The sequence below is a fragment of the Podarcis gaigeae genome (genome assembly GCF_964106915.1).
Source record: "Podarcis gaigeae genome assembly, chromosome: 3".
NCBI lineage: Eukaryota > Metazoa > Chordata > Lepidosauria > Squamata > Lacertidae > Podarcis > Podarcis gaigeae.
Genome location: NC_139680.1, coordinates 22,045,254 through 22,057,453, shown reverse-complemented (window position 1 = coordinate 22,057,453; position 12,200 = coordinate 22,045,254). Strand labels below are relative to the sequence as shown.

General features: G+C 41.8%; 2 protein-coding genes across 2 annotated transcripts in view; one reads left to right on the top strand and one right to left on the bottom strand.

Moving 5' to 3' along the window:
• The window catches only part of MCPH1 (microcephalin 1), a 107,854-nt gene that overhangs the window by 48,649 nt on the left and 47,005 nt on the right, over positions 1–12,200 (top strand). The gene's annotated exons all lie outside the window — the stretch shown is intronic.
• Positions 1–12,200, bottom strand: part of ANGPT2 (angiopoietin 2) — a 46,775-nt gene that overhangs the window by 22,021 nt on the left and 12,554 nt on the right. The window contains exon 2 of the mRNA XM_083730500.1: positions 1,232–1,387. Coding sequence (XP_083586626.1) covers positions 1,232–1,387 — 156 coding nt within the window. The remainder of the gene's footprint in view (positions 1–1,231; positions 1,388–12,200) is intronic.

Here is a 12,200-nt window from a genome sequence, read left to right as displayed (position 1 = left end):
TTTCAAACATTAGTTTGACCACTGTGCTGGTGAATAGGAATAACAGTAACCTTCTTGAAACACTTTGCAAATTAGAGTGCTATGTAAACAGCAAGCCTCCATCTGCAGTATACTTTTAAAGCAGTATCATACCATGTTAAACAGTCATAAAGGTAAAAGGTAAAGGGACCCCTGACCATTAGGTCCAGTCGTGACTGACTCTGGGGTTGCGGTGCTCATCTCGCTTTATTGGCCGAGGGAGCCGGCATAGAGCTTCCGGGTCATGTGGCCAGCATGACTAAGCCGCTTCTGGCGAACCAGAGCAGCACACAGAAACGCCGTTTACCTTTCCACCGGAGCGGTACCTATTTATCTACTTGCACTTTGACGTGCTTTCAAACTGCTAGGTTGGCAGGAGCTGGTACCGAACAATGGGAGCTCCCCCCGTCACGGGGATTCTAACCGCCGACCTTCTGATTGGCAAGTCCTAGGCTCTGTGGTTTAACCCACAGCGCCACCATGTCCCACTGTGCTGGTGAATAGGAATAACATTAACCTTCTTGAAACATTTTGCAAATTAGAGTGCTATGTAAACAGCAAGCCTCCATCTGCAGTATACTTTTAAAGCAGTATCATACCATGTTAAACAGTCATAGCTTCCCTCAAAGAATTCTAGGTGCTGGGAGCTGCAAGGAGACCAGTTTCCCCTCACAGAACCATAGATCCTTATGGATCCTCATAATTTATATAAGAGATCCCCTCAACAATTCGTAGGTCTCCCCTGTGTCCTGAAATGTGTTCTATGATTGGTTGGTTGCTTTGTGAAAAACACAAAGATCCACAAAGATTTGTGACTAAGATCAGGTTTTTTGTGGTGCTGTCAAGCCTTGGAGCTATGATTTATACTGTGCAGTCTACTAGTGTAAGTTTTAATTGACTGATTAGTAGGGCTGGGCGATAATATCGTCCCAAACTGGTTTGAAATCCATATCGTGATATCGGTTTCATAATTTTTGACCTGGCAATATATCGTGAATCATGAAGTTTGTTTGCCTTGCAAAAATCATAATGTTAGAAAAAAAAACGTGAAGCCAGCCAATGTCTCTACATAGTTCTATCCTTAGTTCAGACATTGTGATACATCACAATGTTGGAAACCAAATATTGCCCAGCCTGACGTAAAGCATACAATATAGAGCACACAAGTCCTTTGAGTTCAGAGTTAGCTTCAGCTTGAACGACTGGTACTTACATGTGCTTCAACATCTGTTAATTTGCGGGTCTGTTCAGCGGTTTGATTTAGCAGATTTGTGCCTATTTCAATCATGACCGCGGTCTGGTTCTGCACTGCATTCTGCTGGATCTCCACCATTTCTTTTTTCATGTTATCCTGAATGTAGCTTTCGAGCTGCATGTCGGAAGAAGAAGAACGTTTTATGTTCATGTGCTGTTTTGTTTATTTACAAACATGATTCTGGAGAGATTGCTTAGCATTTCTTAAATTACAGATGTTTCCCCTCCGTTTCGTGGGAGTGGGGGCGAAAGAGTTTAACAAGCAGAACAAAATGGGGAAGCCTCTTACAAACCAGAGATCAGCATCTGGAGATGCTTGAGCCAGCTCTGCCATTAGGAATGGGGAGCCAGTCCACTCAGGCAGCCGGTGCTGGTGGGTGCAAGACAACTGCAGGCCCGCACTGTTCCCAAGGCCCCCTTTCACACCCATTGACAGCCTGTTGTTTTAGGTGGATGCTGCCTTGTTACCAGTGATGAGGTAATATGCAGCTACCAGTCCAGTTGAGTCCTATATGTAGAAAGTGGGCCACCATTTTGTCTTTGCCTCAAGCAGCAAAATGTATTCGACTGGCCCTGCTAATAGTAACTGCCTGTAGTCAATGTAGAGACAGGGGGGATATGAAAGGAGCATTTCATATGGCCCTGGGACTTGTCAGCAGTTAACTAGCCAGGTATTCTAATCCACTCCACCTTCACAGTAACCATCAAGTGAAAACTAGTCACTACCCACCCAGAGTTGTAAGCAACAAGCTGGTGTCAAGTGAGAAATTTGTTACACTTCCCATCTGTCTCTATGCCTGGTAAACACCACTGTCACTATTTTGTCACAACAGCCCCTTATTGAGAAAATGTTGGACTTTCGATTCGCTGGGGTGCCTTTCTCTTTGATTTTTTTCTTTTTTTTAAATGTGCTGAACTAGAGCTTTCCAGAATTCTTTGGTCTCCAGAAATTCAATATCTCAACGGAAGGGGAAACATCTTTAATCTCGTGTGCATGCCTGTAAGTGCACAGATTATGGATGCAAGACAAGCAATTTAATGAAACAATAAGTAACCTGTGTTTCAGAAGCTTAGGCTCTTTTACAGTTAATACATGAGGCAGCAGGTGGTAAAGAAGGGTTTAGTCAAGTGCTGGCACTCAGTGTGGGGATAGAGTTGCAAATGTACATGTATATAGTCACCTGTGTGTCACTGGAAAGAGTGCATTGCTCACACGCTTTGAGAAGTTTAACTGACTTTTGATATATGGCTGCTTCCACCCATTGTCACCTCTGGTGGCCCTGTGCTGGTGTTAGCAACAGTGGGAATTTTATTTAGATATCAGAGCAGCTTAGACAAAGGCTTAGGAGTTTAGTCACCTTCCTGAACCAAGAGTTCAAATGTTTAAGAGCATCTTACACTTTCATTGTTAGGGATTAGACAAGAAGTCTGGTATGCTGTAACAATGCTGTTTGCACATTGTTGCTCAACTTTTAGACAAACAAAACATAAAAAGCAAGGGTGAGAAACGACGTCTTCCTTCTAGGGATGCCAAAATAACAACTGTTTCAAAAGGCTCTCCGGGCACGTCGGCATAATAACTGTTTAGCAGATCTCGCCAACCCCATAGTCCAAGGCTTTAATTAAGCTTTTTATTAAAAAGGAATAAAAATCCTTTTTTGTATTATGGATTAGCAAGTACAGTGACTTTGCTTAGACCTGAAAGTCTCTGAAAACTGATCCCCACACAAACACCATTTTATGATTTCTGAGAGATGTTTTAAGGTCTCTCCTGCCCCCAGCCAAGTTCTCAGCAGCTAGAAGCACTCTCATCTCTCACCATTCAATTCCCAGCTCAAGCTAGTTATTCAGTAAAGTCTCATTCCTAATGGGAAATATTATGCTTAATTGTATCTCCTGACAATATTTGTGGGCCATGACCTTTTTTCTCTCTCTTCCTTCCCATGTTGCCATTATCTCCTTTGAGCTCCTCTAAATAGGAAAATGTTCTTTATGTATCGTCTTATTCTAATGCCAGGGTATGTGGCAATGATGTACAGTAGAAGTTTTTTTGCTATAAATCTCTGAATTGTATGGCTTTTATTTTGATTAAATTGGTTCTTGGGACTTACTCTTAAGCACGCAGCCCATCCTAATAAGTCCTTTTTAGTGCTAAATTCATTTCCCTGGATTCCAGAAGATCATATATAATCACTTTTTCTTCTCTGAAACCCAGATATCGTAGCTGATATCTGGGCTTAATATAGACAGCTAGTTACAACTTTCCATCTGAAGACCCTGCATTTTGTCATTTACTGTTTGTACAAACAGTAAATGACAGCTTACCAATTGTTCACCACCCCAGTTTTGCTTAATGGTAATTTATTGGCCTGTGGAAGTTGTCTTGTAGACTCAAGAAGGATGAGTCTGTTGTACTTTGTTACTTCCAGGTGAACTGGGAGAGGTGACAGTGACTGAGGGAGTTCATCCCCAATTCAAAAGATTCACCAGCTATTTTTCTGGGCCTTGCCTAACCTGAGGGAAATAGATGGCGTGGACTTGCGTACTTTATGGTTGTTCAATCAAAACTGTATGTACTCAGTCTAAACTGCATGTTTCCTTTTATTTCCTTGCAACTGTAAGCAGTCCAGTCCCCATTCCCCTGAAAGTGTTGAGATGATGTCTTTAGAGAATTATATGCCACTCACCTTCTCTCAAAAGACATTATCTCGACACTTTCAGGGGAATGAGGACTGGACTGCTTACAGTTGCAAGGAAATAAAAGGAAACATACAGTTTAGATTGAGCACATACCATTCCTTGAACACCAGTTGGAAGTACATTATTAATCATTTTTTAAATAAGAATGGATTTGCCAGTTCCTGTCTGAAATGAAGACTCTCCTTGAACCTTCTTGTTTACGTCTGTTTCAAAGACAAGTCAGGCACCAGACTAACAAATGGGTTGTGCTTTTCTTGAGACATTTTAGTTGCTCATCCATGTGATTTATAATTCCACATTGATGAGGAATAACTAAAACCTTGCATTTATGAGGACTAAGTTTTCCATATATATGCATTTTGTGTTCTTGGCAGCAATGATTGTTGTATGCGCAACTCTTCATTTTTGCCAACTAAGTGCCACCATTTACAGAAAAGTGAATGCTGAAGTTGAAGTACATGATGCAGACGGCTGGTGGGAGGCATCTCACTGGAACAGTCATAAAAATTTAAGCCTGAAAATACTGAGTTACTTGGAGATAATTAGGCTGGAATTTAGAAGGTCCTGGGAATGTGCATTGGAATTCTTGACTTTTCTTTAAACAGCAGATCCTCATACACTCCTTCATGATGCCCAACGGCTTGAGGGGGAAAGCTGCTGTTTGAAAGCCCACTCCCTCGTGTGAAACTAGTTGCCCATTTCCTCAGATCCCAGCCTGAGAACAAGTATTGAAGGAACTGCTTTAGGTACCCAAGCCTGAGGGTTTTTGGTTCCAGGTTGTCTTGGAGGTCAGCCTTTAAAAAGTGGGGACTTGATTCTGCCTGCTTAATGCACTCTAACATGTCCCTTCTGTGGATTAACAGCAGAAGAGAATTGTGTGAATGTAAGGTCTAGGGCAGGGGTCAGCAAACTTTTTCAGCAGGGGGCTGGTCCACTGTCCCTCAGACCTTGTGGGGGGCCGGACTATATTTTGGGAAAAAAATGAACGAATTCCTATGCCCCACAAATAACCCAGAGATGCAGTTTAAATAAAAGGACATATTCTACTTGTGTAAAAACACTCTGATTCCCTGACCATCCACAGGCCACATTTAGAAAGCGATTAGGCCAGATCCAGCCCCCGGGCCTTAGTTTGCCTTAGGGTAAATGACAATGGGATGGATCATAGGCAGAGACGGTTTCCTTTCCTGGAAATCCTTTTTGTCCCATTCCATAGCCTTCTCCCTCCACCTCCAGCTACTGTGTTAGCTTCCAGACTTTCACAATGAGTAGTCCAATGAGTTGCAACAGAGCTTGCATTTGAACCCTGATCTCCTTGGTCCTACTGCAGCACCCTAATCATTACAGTAGAGGTGAGAAGTACAAATATTAACCCCGCTGAGGGGTGGGACATGGCAGTGGAGAGGAGAAAATGCTGCCAAAAGTCATTTGCTCCCTTCATCCCTGGATTCTGAGCCTATATCAACTGCTCTTGAAAGTCTTGTGAGTTTTAAAAGCTTCCACTGTGCCACACAAGTATGCAGTTTTGGGGGGTGGGAACACAAGCTCCCTTGGGCATGCAGAAACTTCGAGTAGTTCTTTGGTTCCTAGGCAAAGTTTATTTGCTGTATGTGGCTTTTGGTGCTTCTTCCCCTTTTTATCCTCACGAAACCCTGTAGGCAAGTCAGGCTGAGAGATGGTGACAGGTCACCTGGTGAGCTTCACTGCTGAGGGTTTCCTCAATCCTTATCCGTCATTGCAGTCTAACTGCAGTACCACGCTGTCACTCTGAAGCTGTATTCCAGTGAAGGCTTGTTCATGAGAAGTACTTTTTGGTGTTTTCATGGAATCAGCTCTGGAGTGACCCAACACCAAAAAGATGGATCTGAGAGGCTAAGTAAACAAATAAAGAGACAAACCTGGAACAAAATTACGAAGTGGAGTAGCTGGGTTCACTGCCACCTGCAATCTTATCCCAGGTTTACTGAGTTTTAATATCACCAGATGGGTCCAGAAAAGTATAGCTTTGACAAAGTATATTCCAGAAAGGTCAAAACTACAATACCCATGTACTAATCACTCAGTAACCTTATTGTCCCAGACTAATTTCATGGTGCATGTCTCAAATTCAGTCCTGAGAAACCACATACCAGAACAATTTTGCATAATGTGGAAGAACGTACATGTAGTCTTAGAAAAATCTATGAATTTGCTATAGGTTAGTATGAGTTGCACAGGAGCAGCATGCCACAGTAATATGCTTGGTTCAGTTAGAGGCTTCCCACCCCCACCCCACAATTTACAGGTCGTATAAAACCAGAGCAGACATATTAAATACATGAGACTTGGATAAACAAATAATAGTAAGGGAAGGTAGAACTACATAGGTGAGTTAAGGTCACTTAAGGTTTCGCTTCTTACTTTTGTCGCCAAAAAAGCACAATTAATGTGCCCACAGCATTTAACTACTGGCCTCTGTTTTCTAATGCAAAGCAGAACGTTAAAGATGTAAAAAGGTTTATTGAAATACAAAAAGCACAGCCCTTCTTTAGGGGCATATCTTAAAAAAAATAACACCCCTATTAAAATTACTATGAGACTTAATAGCATTCACATTTCTTTTTTTCTTTTTTAATTGCAATTAGCCAGCAACATTATTTTAAAAAACACAACATGGTGGTGCCAATTTATTATTCTGAAAGTGTTCATAATTGATTAACCGGAGTGGACTTTTTAGAAGCCTTCTTCAGTCTAGGAGGCAGGATTTTTGTACAATAGTATGCATTATCATAATTGTGTGGGTTTTTTATATGTGCAACTCGTTAGTTTACCATTTGTAATGTTGTTAGTCCAATATTCTAGGGTATTATAAAGTTAATGAGTTCATCATTTTTTTCCAGATTATTCCCCTGTAAAACTGTGTAGTTCAAACTATGTGGACTCCCAATTTTTTATTGGTTGAACCTTCTGTGAAACATTGATAGTATGCCATCATCCTCTTTCAATGGTCTTCTTTTCTTCATAGCATGTTGATCATGCTGTGGGAGTTAGAAAACAATAAAACTAATCTAGAGATTTTTCTGAGGGAAAAATAGGATATTTGGCCATTTCAAGTGGTGTTCTAAAATTGCTTACGAAGTGCTGTAAAAAAGAACAGGTGTGTTAATTATATCTTTATATTCCTATCTCAAAAGAGCCCAGAGAACATGGTTCCACTCCTTTTTTTTCCTCTTTCCAACAACTTTATGTGGTAGGGCCTGCTGTGAGAGTGAAGTCACATCCGCCCCTTATATTTATAGCACATGGTTTCCCCTAAGAAAACATGAGAACTGTTGTCTACACCTCACAGAGCTACAATTCCCATTACCCTTAACAAACCACAGTTCCCAAGATTCTTTTGGGAAAGCCCAAATATGCAGTGTGCATGTGACCTGGAAATTTTTCCATGTCTTCACTTTATCAGAAAACAAATGATATCTTCTCACCACCAGACATCTCCAACTTGTTTTCGTCAAGTCTTCAGTCAGAAGGGCCTTGGCAGATTATATATTCTTGGCAAAGGGCAATGCACAGTCACTAATTTGTAATCTAGCCTTTCGGGTAATCATTGGTCTTGTCTTGGTGTTGGGTTTTTTAAAGTCCGCAAATCCCAAAGAGATACTGTGCAGGAGATACATGGAATTACTTGATTTTCAGAAGGGGCCTTAGCACAGAGGCAGAGCGCATACTTTTCATGCAAACAGTGTCTTCCCCTAATGCTAAAGTCACCCGGTTCTAGGAAGCTGGGCAGCGATGGCATGGGATGAATGATACTGTGGACTTCTTCAGAAGCTTCTGACCTTGAAGGTGGTGAGGAAAAGTGCAGGGTTACTAAGGTAATGTGAGAAGAGTGCCCAGGATGAGCCCCACTGAAAATCAAAGGGCTTCCTACGTACAGAGTCATAGCTTGGTGATGTGATTTATTTCAAAACGAAGCCTTGCATTTATAGCAAGTCTAGTTTAAAAGGAATAGGCCAAGAGGGGCTGCCATTCTCAATGGCCTCGCTTTATGCCCCATTGCAGTGGGGATTCCAGCATTTGCTCGCTGTTATCATATACATCCAGTCTGATCTACCAGCTGCTTCAACAAGTATATTCTCCAACCTTCTGAATTCTGTTTGAAGTTCATAGGGTGAATTCTTAAACACAGAGGTTCTTGCTTCAGTAGCTTGTTGACTTTGAAAGAGGACACCATGTTTCAGCAACTATCTTTGGCCACGTCCCCATGCAATGTGGAGGGGGGATTCAGCTGCCATTTATTATTTCACGTGAACAGAAAAATATGGTTCTTAGCTTGCTGCTTAACTGTGTTCTCATTTCATATAACATTTTAAAGTCATTTAATGCCAGTGCTTTATTGACAAGAGTCCCCAGCCCACAAATCGTTTATGATACCCTCTTTAGATACTGGCTTTAGACGGCTGGGGAAGGGCATGGTTTTCCTAAAAGCACTGGAAGCCAGGCTTATGGATTTCATTAAGGGCTTCCCTTTCCCCCTGAAGCAAATGTCACCCTCTATCAGCTTGCCTGTAATCCTTTCGATTCTCTTCTGCAAAGCCTAAAACTAAAAGAATTATACTTTCACAATTCACATTTTCCCCCCACAAGAGCCTGTTATTTATTTTCTGTCTCTTGTTTTCTGCCCTCTTAGTGTTAGATAGATAAGTGGATATATTGACATAGATAGATAGATTCCCAGTAACAAGAATTTAGTCTTGTGAAATTTGCAGCCTAACAAGTACATAACTCCAGGCTGGAAAAGAGTCAATTTAAAACTGGTTTGCTGCCCTTTATAGTTCGGGCAGGAAGTCCCTGTAGACCTCTGTTGTTTGTCAAGAAAAAACAATCCTCTTGAGAATGCAGATGGGAATGCTTGAGAAGCCTACAGTATTAATTTTATATACAGCCTGCTGAGAGCGTCTCTGTCAGTCCAGATCTCCAGCTAAGCTTGCCTCTCTTATCTCCTTTTCCTGTCAACAAACGCAAAAGGTGAAAGTAACTAAATGAAAACTAGCTAGACAGACATTGGGATAGACTGGAAATGCTCTGGGCAACAACCACATGTGTGTGGCATGTATATAAGCACAGACATATACCTTCCAGAAAGTTTAAGTGATAAGTCTTACAACAGTAAACAAAGATGGAAACCAAAACGCTAGAGAGGGGATCGTCTTAATGAAAACCATTTGTGTGCTAAATTGAAAGGAAAGCTACCGTCTTTGAAGCCATATGTCTCAACTATGTTTGATTGGTTATTTGAAAATTCTTCTTTGCGATGGTATTCTGTGATTCCGAAGGCTAGAAAAGTGTAACTTGGACTTGCTATTTATTGGTTCTTGAAAGCACCTTAGAGTTTGTTTTGGCAGTACTTGTATGCATTATGAAATTGTGGATCTACCCATACATACACTTTCTCTCTGCATAGTAGACGTCACTACTCAGTATGAAAAATTCCTGGGGATGCTTAAGTAGGGAATAAGCCCCACTGGACAGAAGAGATTTACTTTTGAAGTTGAACAAACATTCATCATCTTCACCAAAGGCCTTTCTCTGACTACACTCCGTACCTTCAGAGGTCAAACAGGTGGTCTGTGGTTAGACCCAGACTGTGGAATCCTCTCTGTCAGCAAGTTTGCTGTGTGTTTTGTCTGCCATCTTTGATGCAGCAGTCAAAATCCATCCTATCATGGGTTTATTGTTGATTATTTATTTATTTATTTTACATTATTTTACATTATTTTATCAGTTGTTTTAACTGCTGGCTCTGCAGTTATGTTCCTTTAAATTTATTGTTCCAGGGTTTGTTTCTTACTTTATTTAGTTATTTCATAAAATTTATACACCGCTTGAATGTTAAACAAAAACCTCAAGACTGTGTGCAAAAATATAAAAATAAAACGATAAAATCATCAATAAGGAGAATTAACAACAATTACTGGAGACTTTCGAGAACATTAGATGCAGAACAGGGTATGGTACAGTATCTGTGTGAAAAATCATGACCTTTTAATCATTTCACAGCATTCCAAACATTTGCAATATTTCTTTAAGGTTCTGCCTTTGGAACAAAACGTGTGTGAGAATTAGGCAGTTCCTAACAGGCAATATGCCAGACACAGCATATCACATTTCCGTATGTTGTGCCCACAATGGCTTCTCCAGTTTGCAAACATGCCCACGAAGTTTAGCAGCTCCTGTTTTCAAGCATCCATTTCACTGTAGTTACACGAGCTCTTAATGGAATGCCTAGTAAGAAAATCCTGGGAGCTAGCTGAAGTCTGCTAATGCCTGAATATAGGATGAATTCCTTGGTTTGGATACTAATATGCCATAATCCATAATAATTTTCCTCGTATCAAAGAGTAGCTTGGTATATGTTTCACTTTTTCCTGCTGTTGGAATGAACACTGTACTTTTTACAGCATTTGCTTTTTCTTAAATTACTCATATAACTGAACCAGTTTGGGTATTAGCATTGTGCCAAAAAATATTATCCTGCATTTTTTGACATTTCTCCATAAGTTAATACGGGAGGGAGAACGTATTTGAAAATTAGCAACAGTGAGAGAAAAACGTCAGTGCAATTCTCCAGGGAGGGATGTAAGCTTTCTGTTGTGCCTGTGTTACTTTTGAGATGCCTAAGGGATGTTTAAGACACGTGGGTGGTGCTATGGTCTAAACCACAGAGCCTAGGGCTTGCCGATCGGAAGGTCGGCAGTTTGAATCCCCGCGACTGGGTGAGCGTCCTTTGCTCGGTCCCAGCTTCTGCCCACCTAGCAGTTTGAAAGCATGTCAAGTTCAAGTAGATAAATAGGTACTGCTCTGGTGGGAAGGTAAATGGTGTTTCCGTGCACTGCTCTGGTTTGCCAGAAGCGCCTTAGTCATGCTGGCCACATGACCCAGAAAAACTGTCTGCGGACAAATTCCGGCTCCCTCGGCCTATAGAGCAAGATGAGCATGCAACCCCAGAGTCGTCCGCAACTGGACCTAACGGTCAGGGGTACCTTTGTTGTTGTTTAGTCGTTTAGTCATGTCCGACTCTTCGTGACCCCATGGACCAGAGCACGCCAGGCACTCCTGTCTTCCACCGCCTCCCGCAGTTTGGTCAGGCTCATGTTTGTAGCTTCGAGAACACTGTCCAACCATCTCGTCCTCTGTCGTCCCCTTCTCCTTGTGCCCTCCATCTTTCCCAACATCAGGGTCTTTTCTAGGGAGTCTTCTCTTCTCATGAGGTGGCCAAAGTACTGGAGCCTCAGCTTCACGATTTGTCCTTCCAGTGAGCACTCAGGGCTGATTTCCTTCAGAATGGAGAGGTTTGATCTTCTTGCAGTCCATGGGACTCTCAAGAGTCTCCTCCAGCACCATAATTCAAAAGCATCAATTCTTCGGCGATCAGCCTTCTTGATGGTCCAGCTCTCACTTCCATACATCACTACTGGGAAAACCATAGCTTTAACTATATGGACCTTTGTTGGCAAGGTGATGTCTCTGCTTTTTAAGATGCTGTCTAGGTTTGCCATCGCCTTTCTCCCAAGGAGCAGGCGTCTTTTAATTCTGTGACTACTGTCACCATCTGCAGTGATCATGGAGCCCAAAAAAGTAAAATCTCTCACTGCTTCCATTTCTTCCCCTTCTATTTGCCAGGAGGTGATGGGCCCAGTGGCCATGATCTTCGTTTTTTTGATGTTGAGCTTCAGACCATATTTTGCACTCTCCTCTTTCACCCTCATTAAAAGGTTCTTTAATTCCTCCTCACTTTCTGCCATCAAGGTTGTGTCATCTCATATCTGAGGTTGTTGATATTTCTTCCAGCGATCTTAATTCCGGCTTGGGATTCATCCAGTCCAGCCTTTCGCATGATAAATTCTGCATATAAGTTAAATAACCAGGGAGACAATATACAGCCTTGCCGTACTCCTTTCCCAATTTTGAACCAATCAGTTGTTCCATATCCAGTTCTAACTGTAGCTTCTTGTCCCACATAGAGATTTCTCAGGAGACAGATGAGGTGATCAGGCACTCCCATTTCTTTAAGAACTTGCCATAGTTTGCTGTGGTCGACACAGTCAAAGGCTTTTGCATGGTCAATGAAGCAGAAGTAGATGTCTTTCTGGAACTCTCTAGCTTTCTCCATAATCCAGCGCATGTTTGCAATTTGGTCTCTGGTTCCTCTGCCCCTTCGAAATCCAGCTTGCACTTCTGGGAGTTCT